This window comes from Blastocystis sp. subtype 4 (assembly GCF_000743755.1).
Source record: "Blastocystis sp. subtype 4 strain WR1 chromosome Unknown seqid_0228, whole genome shotgun sequence".
NCBI classification, from domain to species: domain Eukaryota; class Bigyra; order Opalinata; family Blastocystidae; genus Blastocystis; species Blastocystis sp. subtype 4.
The window spans coordinates 1-17,399 of record NW_014569319.1 but is presented as its reverse complement, the minus strand read 5'-3'; the positions used below and the strand labels follow the sequence as shown (position 1 = coordinate 17,399).

The 17,399-nt window shown below is 44.3% G+C and overlaps 8 protein-coding genes across 8 annotated transcripts; 2 read left to right on the top strand and 6 right to left on the bottom strand.

The window, feature by feature from the left end:
• Window positions 1-160: 160 nt before the first annotated feature.
• Window positions 161-1,506, bottom strand: JH06_3507 (hypothetical protein; the record flags this gene model as incomplete). Its single annotated transcript, XM_014670799.1, has 5 exons — window positions 161-856; window positions 888-995; window positions 1,026-1,271; window positions 1,305-1,359; window positions 1,394-1,506. The coding sequence occupies 5 exons, from the start codon at window positions 1,504-1,506 to the stop codon at window positions 161-163; spliced, it is 1,218 nt and encodes a 405-aa protein (XP_014526285.1).
• A 256-nt stretch (window positions 1,507-1,762) lies between these two features.
• Window positions 1,763-2,319, bottom strand: JH06_3506 (60S ribosomal protein L14; the record flags this gene model as incomplete). Its single annotated transcript, XM_014670798.1, has 5 exons — window positions 1,763-1,881; window positions 1,912-1,996; window positions 2,032-2,079; window positions 2,113-2,214; window positions 2,257-2,319. 5 exons carry the CDS (start codon window positions 2,317-2,319, stop codon window positions 1,763-1,765), a joined length of 417 nt encoding a protein of 138 aa, XP_014526284.1.
• Window positions 2,320-2,619: 300 nt separating this feature from the next.
• Window positions 2,620-4,272, bottom strand: JH06_3505 (RNA-binding protein; the record flags this gene model as incomplete). The annotated part of the gene is made up of 5 exons (XM_014670797.1): window positions 2,620-2,799; window positions 2,830-3,030; window positions 3,062-3,205; window positions 3,234-3,482; window positions 3,514-4,272. The coding sequence occupies 5 exons, from the start codon at window positions 4,270-4,272 to the stop codon at window positions 2,620-2,622; spliced, it is 1,533 nt and encodes a 510-aa protein (XP_014526283.1).
• Window positions 4,273-5,227: 955 nt separating this feature from the next.
• JH06_3504 (hypothetical protein) lies at window positions 5,228-5,741 on the bottom strand (the record flags this gene model as incomplete). The annotated part of the gene is made up of 5 exons (XM_014670796.1): window positions 5,228-5,330; window positions 5,360-5,410; window positions 5,441-5,539; window positions 5,571-5,650; window positions 5,688-5,741. The coding sequence occupies 5 exons, from the start codon at window positions 5,739-5,741 to the stop codon at window positions 5,228-5,230; spliced, it is 387 nt and encodes a 128-aa protein (XP_014526282.1).
• Window positions 5,742-6,095: 354 nt separating this feature from the next.
• Window positions 6,096-11,336, top strand: JH06_3503 (clathrin heavy chain; the record flags this gene model as incomplete). The annotated part of the gene is made up of 1 exon (XM_014670795.1): window positions 6,096-11,336. The coding sequence occupies one exon, from the start codon at window positions 6,096-6,098 to the stop codon at window positions 11,334-11,336; it is 5,241 nt and encodes a 1,746-aa protein (XP_014526281.1).
• A 64-nt stretch (window positions 11,337-11,400) lies between these two features.
• JH06_3502 (thioredoxin 2) lies at window positions 11,401-12,917 on the top strand (the record flags this gene model as incomplete). The annotated part of the gene is made up of 7 exons (XM_014670794.1): window positions 11,401-11,492; window positions 11,525-11,947; window positions 11,978-12,044; window positions 12,075-12,443; window positions 12,474-12,535; window positions 12,565-12,787; window positions 12,819-12,917. 7 exons carry the CDS (start codon window positions 11,401-11,403, stop codon window positions 12,915-12,917), a joined length of 1,335 nt encoding a protein of 444 aa, XP_014526280.1.
• Window positions 12,918-12,945: 28 nt separating this feature from the next.
• JH06_3501 (tryptophan tRNA ligase) lies at window positions 12,946-14,490 on the bottom strand (the record flags this gene model as incomplete). Its single annotated transcript, XM_014670793.1, has 7 exons — window positions 12,946-13,239; window positions 13,270-13,593; window positions 13,625-13,916; window positions 13,947-14,009; window positions 14,040-14,119; window positions 14,150-14,245; window positions 14,278-14,490. The coding sequence occupies 7 exons, from the start codon at window positions 14,488-14,490 to the stop codon at window positions 12,946-12,948; spliced, it is 1,362 nt and encodes a 453-aa protein (XP_014526279.1).
• Window positions 14,491-14,889: 399 nt separating this feature from the next.
• On the bottom strand, window positions 14,890-16,432 carry JH06_3500 (fidgetin-like protein; the record flags this gene model as incomplete). Its single annotated transcript, XM_014670792.1, has 9 exons — window positions 14,890-15,087; window positions 15,118-15,357; window positions 15,387-15,519; window positions 15,550-15,599; window positions 15,631-15,687; window positions 15,717-15,832; window positions 15,862-15,957; window positions 15,989-16,251; window positions 16,281-16,432. The coding sequence occupies 9 exons, from the start codon at window positions 16,430-16,432 to the stop codon at window positions 14,890-14,892; spliced, it is 1,305 nt and encodes a 434-aa protein (XP_014526278.1).
• Window positions 16,433-17,399: the final 967 nt, after the last annotated feature.

Genomic DNA, 17,399 nt, shown 5'->3' with positions numbered 1-17,399 from the left:
TGGGAGGAAGTGACTCTGCCAACTACAGTTATGCTTGTGTTGGTGTGGAGAGAGTCTTGTGTTGATTCATTTGGACTGTTTGTTAGGAAACAGAGTATTTCTATTAATGAATGTATAATGCACAAGGGTGTCAACAAACAAGTAGATAACAAAAACGGAACTAGTCCAGAAGTTTTACATATGTCGCAGGGAAAACACCGACATTACCATTAATCTCTCCAGTCCACCATCCACTTTCATGCTGACGAGTGACACGAACCTTCTGTCCTTCACGCAACGGCAATTCATCATCTTCTTCACCTGGGAAATCGTACATAACCAAAGCATAAACACCCTTCGCAGCACGACGAGGAGGTAAGCGAGGTACCTCATCGTCCACAGGAACAGGTGCATCGCTAGCTGCATTTCCGAAGGGACTCTTTTTGGGTCCCTTGTTGAAACCAGTTGATTGAGATGCACCTGGTGTTGGTCTACGGAACGATCCACTCATTGACTGACGACCACGAGGCATAGGTTCGTCTTCATCTTCATCCTCGTCATCATCACGTCGGCCACGAGGACCACGACGAGGTTGAGCACCTGAGGATGTCATCTGAGAACGACTCTCACTAACCACACCTCCTTTCAGAGGAGCTACAATTGGTTCTGTAGGCTCTCCTTCATGAGGTTGCGTCACCTTAAACTTGGACATGCTCTGCGAGAGAGCAGTGAAGAACTCCTTCTGAACAGAACGAAGAGTCTGGAACTCATAAGCGAGGAAGGTTGGACGAGCCGTTTCATATTCAATGAATTTATCAATCAAACGATCTGTGATGCTGGTAAGTGCTGTCTGACATTCCTGGAATTTGTCTTGATTCTACACATAAGTCCGAATCCAATCCTCCTACACGAATAACCTTGCTAGGATCTGTATTGGGTTTATTTCGCATTTGTTCCAACTTGAAGTAATAGTGATCGTAGTCCATTTTGCACTTCTTACGTGTCTCGATGGCATCCTAGACATGAGAAAGAGAAACAACAACAACCAGAAGAGGTTTCATTTCGGCCAACTTTCTATTCAAATTGTCAATAATCTCTTCGGTAATACGGGTTAAAGCACTCTGAAGTGGTTCCTCGCTACATGACTTCACAATCTGGTCATAGGCACTCGCAATCCTCTTTGTATGGTCCGGATCACCATCATTGACTCCACTCATAAAGATATCTCCTATTTTTGACATACACTTACACAGTTCGGTCAGAGACTTCTGGAAGGATTTTGCCTCATCGATCTATAAATTAACAGAGAGAAACGACGTGAGTACAAGATCCAGAACTTCCTTATGGATCTTCAGGAATTCCTTGCATGGTTCATCCCACCTAAACAATATCACCAATATCATTGAATCCATACTCTGGATCTTCTTGTGTCTTTGATAGATTAAACGACTTATGCTTATAGATCTGCTGAGCAGACATAGCTGTAGACTTCATGACACCTTCAAACTTGGCTTTCAGCTTGTTCATCGTTAATAAACTATATGAAAAGGAGAATAAACGAACAAATGAAGAATTGTATTTCTGGGAGTTTTTCAAGAATTATGCCAGTTATTGGGCGCTATCGGGTTTGAAAATGGTTTCTTTCTAACCAACTTCAAATCATGTGAAATATTGGATCTGAAAGTGTCTCAGAGTCGGATCGAAGAAAATCAACCAATGCAATGAAACTCTACAAAGACTAAAACAAACAGAAGAATATTCGTTTGTCCGATCCCATACACATTTAGTGCTTCTTAGCATATCTAGCCTTGAAGCGGCAGAAATCGCACATAGAAGCCTTCTTGGCACGAGCAGCAAGCTTCTTAGCCCAAGCAGTCTCGTTCCACTTGTTTTCTACTTCTCCTAGCTATAAGAAACGGTCCAAAGTCCTACCAGCCTTGAAAGCCTCCGAAACAGCCTCAGTAGCAGCACCACGAGGAAGGGGAATCACAAAGTCAGTCAGATACAGACGGACAACCTATTCATGAGAACGACAAACAAAAGAGGAAGTACAGAGATCTGCTGTCTCTTAACACCAGTGGTAGGTCCATCAATCAGAACCTAATCATTAGAACACACCTAATGAACAAATACTCTCTTTCCGTCGATAATATCGACAATGGTGCAAAGCTTACCGAAGTCAGGTCCGTAGTTAATGTAGGCGACGCGTCCAACCTCAACAAAACGAGTGAAAACCTAGAGAACGGTAAGACAGCTTGTTCTAAGAATGTCACACACAGTCCATCCATTCTCTTCCTTCTTGCTCAGAGAGCTCATCCACACGATTTCCAAACATACCATATTATATGACCGCTAATCCACAAACGAATTCTACCCAAAAGAGAATGAGGTAGTGGTGAATGAATATAATCGGGGCTGGCCCAATTCCTGTTTTGGTTCCTGTATCTTTATCTTAAATTGGATAACTCTTGTCCCTAATAAATATGGGCTCTCTAAGAACAAACAATAGAAAATGAAGCTAATATACAATCCCACTGGCGTATCTTTCCCTCAATTGACAGAAAATCATAAAGACTAACAGACGAAGTGAAAAATGATACATTCAACATAGTACAGTATGGTATCAAGATGCTGTAAACCCTACATCCTACTCCAGTTCTGGGAATTTGGGGTTGAGATTTCATTCAACTGACTCAAGATATGTCTTCCTCCCGTACTTTTGCTCAATTCTTCTTCATAAGGACGAATTGCCTTCAACAATTGCTGTCGTTGCTCATCATTGCCCAACTTCAGTGCCTTCTGAATCACATAATTGGCGAACTAGGTATCAACGAGTTCCATGGATCCTACCTTGTCATGAAGCAGATTATGGAGATCCGGAGATGTTGCAATCTCATCCACAATCTCACCACGAACAGATGGTGTTGCACACACCAGAATCTTCTCAATCACATTCGAGCTATACTTCTGACAGGAGAGATTAGCGACTTTTCCTAAGACACATCGGGTGATTCGTTCCGACTCACTTGCCTCACCATGCTCAATCAGATACTATAATCTTACTCATCTGCTTCACACGTACTTGAATCACATAGTTTCCAAATGGATTACAAATGAGATCCACTGAATGATCCACAATTGCATCGAGCAACATGTCATGATACTTCTTTGGAGCTGAATCCAAACAACGTTGAACCACGCAACATCCATGACGATGAGTTGAAATCTAGATGAAACACCCTCTCTATGCCTACCTCAACACAACTCTTAACAACTTCCTCAAAGACATAAACACGATACTCCTCAGGCATATGTTGGAGACAACGTTGAATGACATGGTTGCCATTAGAATGAGAGCTCAAAGCAGCAATATGACCACGCAATGCATCCATGATATCTTGAACCATATCAGGTTCATTACAGACTTGAATGAGACGCTGAACACTACGAGTTCCATGAACATTGTACGAAGCATCAACAATGCGACTCTTCACTTTCTTAAGCTAGAACTAACTTCATTTTCTCAAAACATACCACTTCACGACGTTGTTCCGGTGAACTAACATCCAGGAGCTTTTGGAAGAGGTAATTTCCAAAGGAGTCCATCATTAAATCTGTGAGCTCGTTACCAACCTCATCATAGATCATACTCACCACCTTCTCGGGACAATTGTCCAGACTCTGCTGCAAGGCACGACATCCATTATGATCTCGAGACATTTCCTTAATATGGCCTCGATAACTCTCAATATCACCGTTCTGCCAAGCCGCACTCTTCATACTTTCTTTGCGCTTAAAGGACTGTTGACTATGATATCCCATTGGGATCTCTAGACTTGAAGTGGCAGGAATTGAAGCCCCAAGAGATGAGCTTGGAGTAATTGTAGAGAGTGTACGCTGAATACGAGTGGATTCTGACCTACAAATGATCCATCCACACCAACTGTACGGGTTCATGAGACGCGAGGACTGCGACGAATATAAACGACGAGGTGATAACTCGGGTTCAGGATAAGGTGAGGTGATAGGAGAGAGCTGAGGACGAGGCGAATAACCCGAATCAGAGATATAATCGTTCATATACAGAGCAGGTCCTGGAGTAAACGAAGTACGTCCAGCTTGAGGCGTCAACGAATGTGGATCTAATAACTCAACAGTGAGATACAGGGATACAAGTTCCATAATCGTCTGTATCAAACGATCCGAGAATGAACCCATTGCTGGTAGGATTGAGACGCGAGAGACCTGTAAGCGTAGGTGAGAGATCCTTACGCATGATCGACGAGAATCCATTAAGCGACTCGTTACTCTGGTTAAAAAGAGACGAGTTAGAACCCAAGAGCGAACCAGAAAGACTGGAGTTGGATCCAGGATTCAACGAAGTACTCGATGAGGGAGGAAGAGGTTGGGTTGAGCTCCCGAAGAGATCGTTCTCCATTACATCCTGAAGATTGGTTAATGCGAGATCACTACGAGAATCTGCATAACAATTCAATGAATATAACATACATGGCTCCATCGTACTTTCTCCATATCCAAAGACCCCTCCTAAGGAATGACGGGAATACAGTTGATTCTCCTCACCTCCGGTATTTGCAAAAGGAGAAAGAGAGGAACCACGTTGGGTTTGGGCATATGAAGGATACGTGCGAGGAAGCATCTACTACTAAGACATAGAGAGAGGCAATTACAGAACCGTAATATGCATCTCCATCCGTAGTTCCCTGGGCAGTGTCATTAAAGGATCCGATCGAGTACCCTCCCAAAACATCTGTGAAGCCCAACTCACTCCCCAAATACGATGTATCACTTCTTCCATGCTGGAGTCCATTATCAGACATCGAGCCTCTACACATAACAGGTTGCAAACAAAAAACGACTCCCCAAAGGGTCGAAGCTTCGCTGTCGACCCAGAGGTTGTATCGACTCCTTCCATTGAAGAACTCTTTTCCAATTCACCATTACTGAGCTTCATGTCTAAGATTATCAAACATGTGGTAAATTGTACCATTAATAGAGAAAACATCACTCATTCCCGATATTGTTACAATTAATCACAGAAATTGGGTTAACCGAGTGTTCGAAAGGTATCAACTGATGATGCGATGGAATGCACATGTCCAGTGATCTTGGCTTTTTGATTATCAAGACTTCCTGTCTCCATAGTTTTCTCCCCAACGTTTATTCTTTCTGATTCACTCAATTTACCATATTTGGTGCAAAACAAACAGAAACAAACAACCTCTCTTTAAATTCGCTTCTTATAGGGAAGGAACGACATTCGTCGTAATTGTTGCTCGTTGATAAACCGCATCTCGTCCGTTGTCATTCCGAAATGAGAGAGGCGAGCACTAGAATGGAGACCTCCTCCTGGTCTTACTCATTTGCATAATCCCCATGACCCTCTACCAATTCTCCCTTTTCGTTAACTCTACAAATCACTACCATCAACCTATTGGACCTATAGACCTTATTTTCGGCTTTCTCTGATGTCTGACGCGGTGTAATCATCTTCATGAACTTTAATCGGCTTTCAGCTTCGTGCATCAACTCATGAATCCTGTTTCATACTATTGGATATGTATTCCTACTTTTCTGGATCCGTCTCATTTATATTATTATGGAATTTTGTTCGTATTTCTTGAAGTGCTGAAAGCGATTGTTCCTTAGGCTATGACATATGACTCCAACATCATTGGATTGCCTACAAGAAGTTTAGCAGTTCGCAATAAACTCTTATAGAGTTGACGTACTGTGGACATAATCTATGGTATTTCTAATTCTTCCATTTCTGACCCTTGTCTCAAAACCCAATACTGTGAATCGCCTTTTCAATGTTTATCGTATCCTTCCTAGAATCCAGTTTCTTAGCGACTTTCCAACTTTCTACTTCTTGCAACGAAGGATTGTCATACATTGAAACTTGTTTCCCTAATAATTGCACACACTTTTTCCTGACCAAGATCATATTCTCTTCTATAATCCGAAATTATCTCGATGATTGTACTCTTTGGTTCTGATGATCGGTTGGAAAATAATTCGTTCATCCAATCATCTATTCAACACGATTGAACGATGTCATGTTGGATCCATATTATTGTAGAGAGATTGTGGTAATGGCTCAAATTCCTATTGATGTGAATGAGGTTGCGAACTTGACTGCCCTCGGCGTCAACCCCGCAAATATCAACTTCAAGTGCGTGACAATGGAGTCCGACAAGTATGTGTGCATTCGTGAGGACGCTCCTCAGGGTGCATCGCTGACTGTTGTCGATCTTGCAAATGGTAATGAAGTTTCTCGTATGCCTATGGCCGCTGAGTCGACTATTATGAACCCTGAAAAGAAGATTGTGGCTCTGCGCAAGGGACCTGCTCTCCAGGTCTTTGATCTTGAGTCTAAGTCGAAGGTGTGCTCTTTCAAGCTCCCTGATAATAGTGTTGTTGTGTTCTGGAGTTGGATCGATGCCAAGACGATTGCTATTGTCACTCAGACCTCTGTCTTCCACTGGAGCATTGAGGGAGAGAGTAATCCTCGTAAGGTTATGGATCGTCATCCGAATCTGGCCTCTTTCCAGATTATTAACTACCGTGTGAGTCCCGACCAGAAGTGGTGCTTGCTGATTGGTATTGGTAAGGGACCTGAAAATAGTATTGCTGGAATGATCCAGCTGTACTCCGTTGAGAACAAGAAGTCTCAGACTCTCTCTGGTCATTGTGGAGGCTTCATCGATGTGGATAACCAGGTGGCTAAGGGTCAGTTGTTCACTTTCATTGAGAAGAAGGGACCTCAGCCTGCTTGCAAGTACTATGCTATGGAGGTCGGCAAGCCTGGTGGTTTCAAGATCAAGCCCGTTGACTTCGTTTTCCCTTCTGAGGCTGCTAACGATTTCCCTGTCTCTATGGAGATTGATAGTGCTCGTTGCATCTCCTTCGTGATGACCAAGCTTGGCTTTGTGTACATGTTTGATATCATGACTGGATCTCTGCTGTTCCGTTCTCGTGTGAGCCAGGATCCTATCTTCCTCACCACCAAGGGTGCTACTGGAGGTGTGATTGGAATCTCCGCTGGAAAGGGTGCTCTCATCAAGGTGACTCTGAAGGAAGCCAACTTGGTTCCCTTTGTCATGAATGGTCTGAAGAACCAGCCTCTGGCTCTGGATCTGGCTTGCCGTTTGGGTCTTCCTGGTGCTGATGATATCTTTCTCCAGCAGTTCTCGGCTATGATGCAGCAGGGTAACATTAAGGGTGCTGCTCATGTAGCCTACAAGTCTCCTGCCAACTTGATCCGTAATGAGACCACACTGCGCAAGCTGCAGCAGATGCCTGCCGCTCCTGGTCAGCAGCCTCCCTTCATCACCTACATTGGTGCTATCATTGAGATTGGTCGTCTGAATGAGATCGAAACTCTGGAGTTCTGCAAGATCATTCTTCCTCAGGGAAAGAAGCAGCTTGTGGAGAAGTGGATTAAGGAGGACAAGATCACTTGCTCGGAGCGTCTCGGAGATATGATTGCCCCTGCCGATCCTAAGTTGGCCATGTCTGTCTACTTCAAGGGTAAGTGCCACGAGAAGGTGATTGCTTCTCTGGTTCGTGCTCAGCAGTACGATAAGGTGCTTCAGTATGCTCAGGTGAACAACTACAATCCTGATTACAACACTCTGATCCGCAACATGATCTCCCAGGATCCTAAGGCTGCTGAGGGTTTCGCTAAGAAGTTGGCTCAGACGAACGCTGCTGAGTTGGATGTGAAGGGAATTGCTGATACCTTCTACACTATGGGTCTCATTCAGGAGTGCACTGGATTCCTCCTTGAGGTGCTTCAGAAGAGAGGTGATCTGCCCGAGGATGCTGAGCTTCAGACACGTGTTCTGGAGATTAATCTCTCCAGCGGTAACACCCAGGTGGCTGAGGCTATTCTTAGCGCTAACATGTTCAGTCACTTCGATAAGCCCAAGATTGCTGAGCTGTGTGAGCGTGCTGGACTGTATCAGGCTGCTCTCTCCATGTACACCAATATCGATGATATCAAGCGTGTTGTTGTGAATACTCACATGATCAAGCCTGAGTTCTTGGTTCCTTTCATTGGTCAGCTCCCCGCTGAACAGGGAATTGAAGTGCTCCGTACCTTGATGTCCTACAACTCTTCTAATGTGCGTCTGGTGGTTCAGGTTGCTCAGAAGTTCTCCGAGAATCTGGGAGTTGATAAGCTGATTGAGTTGTTCGAGGAGTTCTCTTCCACTGAGGGTCTGTTCTACTTCCTTGGAGCGATTGCTTACACTTCCACTGATGGTAATGTCCAGCTCAAGTTCATTGAGGCTGCTACGAAGATGGGTCAGTTCAAGGAGGTGGAGCGTATGTGCCGTGAGGGTAATGCTTTCGATCCTAAGGAGGTCAAGGCTTTCCTGATTGATGCTAACCTGCCTGATCCTCTGGCTCTCATTCATCTGTGCAACCGTTTCGATATGATTGAGGATATGACTCAGTATCTGTACGAGCAGCATCTTAATCAGTACATTGAGGCTTTCGTCCAGAAGGTGGCTCCTGCGAAGACCCCTGTGATTGTTGGCAAGTTGATTGATATGGATGCTTCTGAGGACTTCATCCAGTCTCTACTCAACAGTGTGATGGCTATGTGTCCCATTGCTCCTCTGGTGGATGTGTGTGAGGCTCGCAACCGTCTGCGTATGATCCAGCCCTGGTTGGAGGCTCGTCTGAAGGAAGGAAGCCAGGATCCCGAGTTGCACAATGCTATTGGAAAGATCTACATCAGCAACAACCAGAATGCTCAGGAGTTCCTTCTGAAGGATCCTTTCTACGACAGCAAGGTGGTTGGTCAGTTCTGCGAGAAGGTGGATCCGTTCCTTGCCTTCCTTGCTTACCGCCGTGCTAAGGGTGCTTGTGATGAGGATTTGATTCGTGTCACCAACGAGAATGGTTTGTTCAAGGATCAGGCTCGTTATCTGGTCGAGCGTATGGATGATAATCTGTGGAAGCAGGTGTTGACTCCTGAGAACGAGCACAAGAAGGAGATTGTGGATCAGATCGTGAATACAGCTCTTCCTGAGTGCCAGAACCCTGAGATGGTGAGCCGCACTGTGAAGGCTTTCATGGATGCTGATATGCCTGATGCTCTTCTGGATCTGTTGGAGCGCTTGGTGCTTCAGGGAACTGAGTTCGGCAAGAACAAGTCTCTCCAGAACTTGCTGATTATCACTGGTCTGTCTGCTGCTCCCGAGCGTGTGCCTGACTACATTGAGCGTCTGGATAACTTCGATGCTAAGCTTGCTAATGTGTGCATTGAGAAGGGACATCCTGAGGAGGCCTTCTTGATCTTCAAGAAGCTGAACATGCAAGTGGAGGCCGTAACCGTTCTGATCCAGAACATCAAGGATATTGATCGTGCTGTGGAATATGCTGAGCGTTGCCAGAACAATGCTGTGTGGTCGAAGGTCGCTAAGGCCCAGTTGGATTTCAACCAGGTCGATCAGGCTATTGCTGCTTACATCAGTGCTCAGGATCCTACTACTTTCATGGATGTGATCACTGCTGCTGAGCGCGATGAGAAGTATGAGTCCTTGATTAACTATCTGTTGATGGTGCGCAAGAGCATGAAGCAGGCTCGTGTTGATTCCTCTCTGGCTTATGCCTATGCTAAGATGGATCGTCTCAACGAGTTGGAGGAGTTCATTTCTTCCCCGAACTCTGCTCAGATCCAGGTGATTGGTGATCGCTGCTTCAACGAGAAGTTGTATGAGGCTGCTCGTATTCTCTACGAGAATGTGGGTAATACCGCGAAGTTGGCTTCTACCTATGTGTGCCTGGAGAAGTATCGTGAGGCTGTTGATGTGGCCAAGAAGGCTAACAACATTCGTACCTGGAAGGAGATCAGCGAGGCTTGTTTGACTGCTGGTGAGTACAAGTTGGCTCAGACTTGCGCTCTGTACATCATTGCTTCTCCTGATCATCTGGAATCTCTGGTTGCTTCCTATGAGAAGAGAGGTTTGTACGAGGAGCTCATGAAGATCATGGAGCAGGGTCTGGGACTGGAGAATGCTCACGCTGGAATCTTCACCGAGTTGACAGTTCTGTACACTAAGTATGCTGAGGAGAAGGTCATGGACCATCTGAAGGTCCACTGGAACCGTGTCCAGAGTGCTAAGGCCATTCGTGCTTGCGAGAATGCTCGTATGTGGTATGAGGCTTTCTATCTATATAAGCAGACTCAGGACTACGATATGGCTGTGCGTACGATGATTGATCACAGCTCTGTTGCCTTCAAAGAGGAGGACTTCTTCGATGTGATTGGTAAGGTGAACAACAAGGAGTTGAACTACCGTGCTATTGACTTCATGATTGCTGAGCATCCTATGCTCCTTCAGCGTCTCTTGACCACTGTCAAGGATTCTCTGGATCATGCTCGTGTGGTGCGTCAGCTCGAGAAGACAGGCAACGTGGCTCTGGCTATGGATTACCTGAAGGATGTGCAGAATGTTAACGTTGCTAATGTGAACGAGGCCATCAACAAGGTTTACATTGAGGATGAGAACTATGAGGATCTCCGCAAGTCCATTGACAATTATGACAACTTCGATCAAGTGGCTCTGGCTTCTTCTCTGGAGAACCATGAGTTGCTGGAGTTCCGTCGTATTGCTGCTTATCTGTTCAAGAAGAATGAGAAGTTCGAGAAGTCTATTGAGATCTCCAAGAAGGATAACATGTACAAGGATGCTATTGACACTGCTGCTCAGTCGAAGAAGGAGGAGATTGTTCAGGGATTGTTGGAGTTCTTCATCGAGAAGCAGGATAAGGAGGCCTTCAGTGCTACTCTGTTCACTTGCTACGAGCAGGTTCAGCCTGATGTGGTCTTGGAGCTTGGATTCCGTAATGATATGATGAACTTCTGTCTGCCTTACTTCGTGCAGTATGTGAAGGAGATGAACGAGAAGGTTTCTAGTATGGAGAAGGTATTGAAGCCTGTGGATATGCCTCCTATGGGAATGATGCCCCCCATGGGTATGATGCCTCCTATGGGTGCTGGACTGCCTATTGCTGATGCTCCTGCTGGATCTCCTGCTGCTGGTCCTATTGGTTCTCCTGCTCAGAGACCTACTGGTTCTCCCGCTATGGCTCCTATGGGTAATATGCCCCCTATGGGAATGATGCCTCCTATGGGTAATATGCCACCTATGGGTAATCTCCCTCCTATGGGAAATATGCCTCCTATGGGCAACATGCCTCCCATGGGAAATATGCCTATGGGTAACATGCCTCCTATGGGAAATATGCCACCTATGGGCAACATGCCTCCTATGGGATCTCCTAATGCTGCTCCCGCTAACCCTAATATGGGATGGTAAAGCGTTTTTTGCATTGATTTGTTTGTTTTGAAACGAAGTTTTGTTTTGTGTAGTGGTAGATTCTATGTCAAAAGTTATTGAAGCGAACGGAAGCTTGTCCCAGTGGGTGAATTCATCGGAAAAGAGACTCGTGGTGATCGATTTCTTCGCTACATGGTAATTGATGATTTCTCATCTTGAGTAGTTAGGTGTGGACCTTGTAGAATGATGCATCCCCTTTTCGATCAGATGAGTCTGAAGTATACAAATGTCGTCTTTATTCGCGTTGATTCGGATCAAAACCGTGACTTGGCTGGTCAGTATAGCGTTTCAGGACTCCCAACCTTTGTATTAGTTTTCCATGGTGATGAAGTGGATCGTGTTGTTGGAGCCGATCCAAATGCATTGGAGTCCAAAATCCAGCAGTATGCGAATTCTGCAGCAACATTTAAGGGAACGGGAATGTCGTTAGGTGGAAGTGGAGTTCGCGATGCCCAAAGTATTCGGGAAATGCGATTAAAGAATTTCAAAGACGTAAAGATTCATGGATCTCAGATGGCTGGAAAGGTGTCAAAGATGCTCGACCGTGTAAAGAGCGATTCTGATGAAGAGGTTGCTCCAGAGACCAGTTCGTAGGTATTCCGTTTGTGGTTTCATTGTAGGGAGGCAGATGCTGCAATTCGAGATAATCTGCTAACTATGGGATTCTCTGCTTCTAATGTGGAGAAGGTATTTGTTAGATGGAAGACTGATCATTAGACACTGAAAGAGTGCAAATCCCGTGACCTTGCAGATTTGGTTGCATATATTACGACACTTCCAGAATCGGAAGAAGGGAATGAACCTACTGAACAACAGTCACATCCTGGAGTAGTGTGTGATGGCAATGAATGTCACTTTGTGAATCCTCAGCCAGAGAAGAGTTTTGATGAGCGAATGGAAGAAACACGTCGACGAATCCAACAGAAGAAGGTGGAGAAAGAGGAGGCTGAGAAGAAAGCCGCAATTCAACGTGAAAAGGAACGAATTGAACGTGGAAAGGCCATGCAGAGTACAAAGGAAGAGTTTGAGGCAATGCAACGCAAACGGGAATTAGAGCGACAACGCCAGGAAAAGATTGCTGAAGAAGTGAATGTGGTGAATGAGAGTGAGGAGTAGAATGAGAAGAAACGTCAATTGGAGCTATGGAGAGCCGAACATGGTCTTCCAGCTGTTCAACCGTAGGAATATGTAGGACGGTTAAGAATAGGGAGAAAGTGGTTGAGAAGACACCAGAAGAAAAGGCAAAGCTTTTAGCTGAATCAGTGGCTCTTCAACGTATTGATAATGCAGGTGCCACTGCGTTGCGTACTTTACAAGTGATTCTCTCCAACACAGCCAAGGAGGATCCAAAGTATCGTCAGTTGCGTAAGGATAATGGAGCATTACAGCGAAAGGTAGCAGCGGTACCTGGAGCCTTACCTTTGATGATGGTAGGAATAAATGAATAGACTTATAAATAAGATGGCTGGCTTTGAACTGGATGGAGATGTCTATGTGATGAAAAACCGAGATCCTGCTAAGGTAGATATGGTTCTTGCTGCCATCGCCAGGTGTCTGTAATATGTTTTCTCAAACAAACAAACGAACCTCATAAATCCAGCATACGAACGGAGAAGAACTCATCAACATCCGCCTCTGTAAGCTTATTTCGACGTTCTTGGAACTCACTAATCAGCTTCTGAATCTCTTTGATCAGAATCTGCTTAACCTCTCCAGTAAGCATGCGTCCAGCACTATAATCCTCACGAATTCGCATCAGTTCATCATCATCATCCAAAAAGTATTCTAAATACTGATAAGGAACATCCTTCGATAGATCAGCTCCATATTTCCTCTGCTCCTCCACAGTCTCACGACCTCCACTCATGGCATGACGATTAATCTAAGCATCAATCCAAACAATCAGTGTCACCTTGTTCTTGATCATATTGGGGGTATCTGTTACGTAAATACATGTGTTTGTACTTGAAGCACTCATCTTCGTGTTCAGTCCAACTAACGAGGGAATGAATTTACTGTGCATCAAAGCAGGTTTGTACTCATTTAAACGAACTGCTACATCTCGAGTCATACGGAAATAGGGATCCTGATCAATAGCACAAGGAATCATGCATCGCATTTTCTTTGACCCCAAGACCTTCACAAAAGATGACGAAAATGAAGGAGCCGCTTGAATTGCGGGGAATGCCTGTTGTCCGATGCTAGAAGACTCTGTAAAACCGAAAATGGCACGAGCCTGAACATGACAGTCAGATATCAATTCTTACAGTATTGACAGTAACACACTTCTGAATACGAACAATATTCCGGTACATTTCACCGATATAACTCATATCGCTGAAGATGAAGGTCTTCTTAGGATTGAAGCCGCATGCAATAATATCCTTTGCATTTTCACGTCCCATGTGGATGCATTCATCCAGATCCAATTTCTTCCACAGATACTTTTCATCATCGGTTAACTGAATCACCAGAGGGCAATCAAACGTATCTTGGAGCCACTTTGTAAAGAAGAATGGAATTAAATGACCTAGATGAAGACTTCCCGATGAAGGACCACTACGAGTTACTATCTTCATATTTCTGTACCGTCCAGTATACAAATAGAACTTCTCTCCCTTTTCGTAGGCATCCAGGATAAGGTTAAGATCTCTGCAACTCAAGGGACCAAGCCAGTGCTACCTGTGGGAGAAAAACATACCACGTCGGAGCCACTTGTGTGCTCTCTTTCCCGTGACCTTCTCAAATCGGTCAATGAGTTCCTACACTTAGATTAATCTATTATATCCTACTTGGGAAATAGGTGATGATCCAAACTTTTGAATCAATTTGGCATAGTCTACTCCTTCTTCGCCTGCTTCTACACTCCAGGGGTTAATATTCTGTTCCTAAGACGTCATACTCTCTATGCATCTCAAACTGCGGGTGTGGTTTCTTTAGGAGTCTCCTTTGAGGTGTTCTCAGCTGTCTTCTTCTCTAGCTTGGGTCCTTCCGGTTTTGGCTCCGAGACTTTCTTTTCGGCCTTCTTCTTCGGGTTCTTGGCCTGCTTGGGTGTTTCCACTGCCTTCTGAACAAGTTTGACAGAGTTCGTTTGAATATAGGTATCCACAAGTTCCTTCAAGTCCTTCTCCATGAAAAAAAAAACTAATCGGATTGGAATTGAGATTGCTAACTCGATGAGAAGTTTCTGGGAAATCTCTCTAGACAAAGAACTGATTATCTCATTTGACCGTGGGACTTTCAACACTGTGTTATGCCTGGTAATCCATCACTTGCATATCGACTCAAATATGCAGCGGCATTGGTATTTCCTGCAGTTGTTCTTGGAGGTATTCTTGTTACGTATCTTTGAAATGGTTAGGTTTCTTAGTCTATGCTGACTTTGGCACTCCAGAACGGCGACAGCGGTATCAACAACATCAAGAAGAGATAGAACGAGAATCGCGAGAACGGAGGTTAAGACGCAGACAAGAACAGAAGGATGCAATTAAAGGACAGGAACAACACTGATTACTGTACTGGCGCTGTTTTGTTATGTTATTGGAAGCTTCAATATGTGAATCAAAGATAGATTGTTTATTGAACAAACAAATGATTCGCTTGTTCCCATACTTCCATACTTCTCATTCCACTGACGATATCCATCCAAGTCTTCATCTCCAACACTTGCTCTCACTTGACGGAATGCATATTCAAAGTCCTGTAATGCGATGGGTCGTAAGCGAGATGGCTATTTATCACACAGATCAGTCACACATACATTCATATCCACAATGGAATCATTCACACTAATGTCACGAATGGGTCCCATTGCAGCTTCACGACATAGATTATGGATATCAGCACAGGAATAACCCTCACTCCTGGTAGTTAGATCATCAATATCCTTTTCAGATAAGGTATTCTCGTTCTTCTTAAGAAGAATTGAAAGCAACGAATGTCGAGTCTCTGAATCCGGTAATGGAATATATAGTCGCTTGACAAACCGACGTCGAGCTGCCTACAATTGATGCTATGAATCATGTCCACTTCGTCAAGATCTTGAGGACGGTTTGTAGCACCAATCACGAGGATATTTCCATTCTCATTTGCTGAAGTAATACCATCCAACTGAACAAGGAATTCAGTTTTGATTCGTCGTGTTCCCTCCATATCATTCTCTCTATGGATGTGTTCACCTTACTATTCCTACCCTCGCATCGATAACAAAGAGTCAATCTCATCAATGAATATTACCGATGGCTATAATTATAAGATCACACATTCTGTATACCGCCTTGAATTCAGCAACTCCAAATAAAGCACGAACCATCTTCTCTCCTTCTCCTAACTACCATAATTCCTGTTCATCAATTGTACCCATTTACTTGTTAATGAAGAAGCACTAATACTGAAGAAGGTACAATGACACATATTTGCAATGGCTTTACCCAATAGTGTCTTACCTGTCCCTGGAGGTCCAAAAAGTAGCAATCCTTTCATTTAAAACAATTTGAATCCTTACCTCGAGGAACTGTACGCAACCCCGTAAATAAATCAGGACGTTGCATCGGCCAAATAATCGCTTCCATAATACATTTCTTAGCGTATGCCAATCCAGCTATATTTGATATGAAGAAGGAATTCTCTACCGATATCATCCCAAGTCACGGCCTTTCCATTGTAGATGATTTCGTTTAGAATATTAACAATGAATCGTTCATCAAGAGAACGTAACTTCTCAGGAAGATCCTCCATGTTAATTCCCATCTCCTCAAGTGAGCTTCCAGTTGTTCCTCCTTCCTTACTTTTGTTCTTAAGTACACTTTTGGCGATTGTATCAATACTCTCTTCATTTGTACGAGAAGGAGGAGTAAATCGTCTCTTCCCTCCCAAAGACTTCCGGGCTAAGTTCCTACAATGAATCCAATGAACATATTGTACTGATCTGCATTGGGATTGTACGATTTTCCGAACTTCTTCTGTTGATCTACAATGTATTGGTTTCTAGCGGATACAAATCCACCTGAAGACTGTGGACCTTCTTCCTCTTCTTCCATTTCATTAGCTGAAGGATCGACTTTTGTATAACACATACGCTTCGGTGGACTCCTCCTAATAGACTGTTCATCTGGTAGAGATGCAACAAGAGATCTCGGCTGGGAACGAAGAGAAGAAGGATTTGATCGCAATCTGAGTTGATTCGATTGGGTGTTTGAAGACAAACGTGAGAGAAGACCCGAGGAAGTACTCGATTTAATAGGAGACACGGATGGTTGGGCATTCAAAACACTCCGAAACAAGTCCTATTCTTTAATTCACCTGGTTTATATTACATCCGAATTGGTAAAAAGACAATCGCTACAATCTAAATCCAACGAAAACGAAGTACTAATCCCTCCTATCAATGAATCGGTCTCAGTACACTCTATAGATCACGTCACTGAAGATCAGCCACCGTTTTCTATACTAAAACGTTCTTCAAACAACCAAAGAAGACTCTCTTTCTCCAATCCGATCAGTTCTTGCTCCAATAATTCAAATTGACGTTCCTTAGATCCACCATTCACTGTTCCATCAACGTTATTCGTTAACCCGATGAGACTATCCATTCATAAAGAAAAATGGCGGGAGACTCAAAACACATTAGCTTAAACAAACAACTGAATCACTTTGTTGTGAATAGAGTCAGCTTACCACTGGTTCTCAGGAGCGGGCTGATTCCAACCATCCTCAGCAGGAGCAGCAACCTCAGCATCAGGTTCAGCCTCAGCAGCGGCAGCCTCAGCAGAAGCTCTCTGGGACTCCTCAATTTCCTTGGGATCACGAGCGAAGAAGAGATCGACACAAGCCTCCCACTCAGCATCGCGGTCCACAATTCCACGAATACGGAGCACCTCACGAGCGAGGAACCACATCATAAGACCAATGGACAGCTTACCCTTGGTGTTGCAAGGAATAGCGCAATCCACGTACTCCAGAGGAGAATCAGTATCACAGAAAGCAATGGTAGGGATGTTGACGCAAGCAGCCTCACGGATAGCCTGACGATCGAAGCTGGGA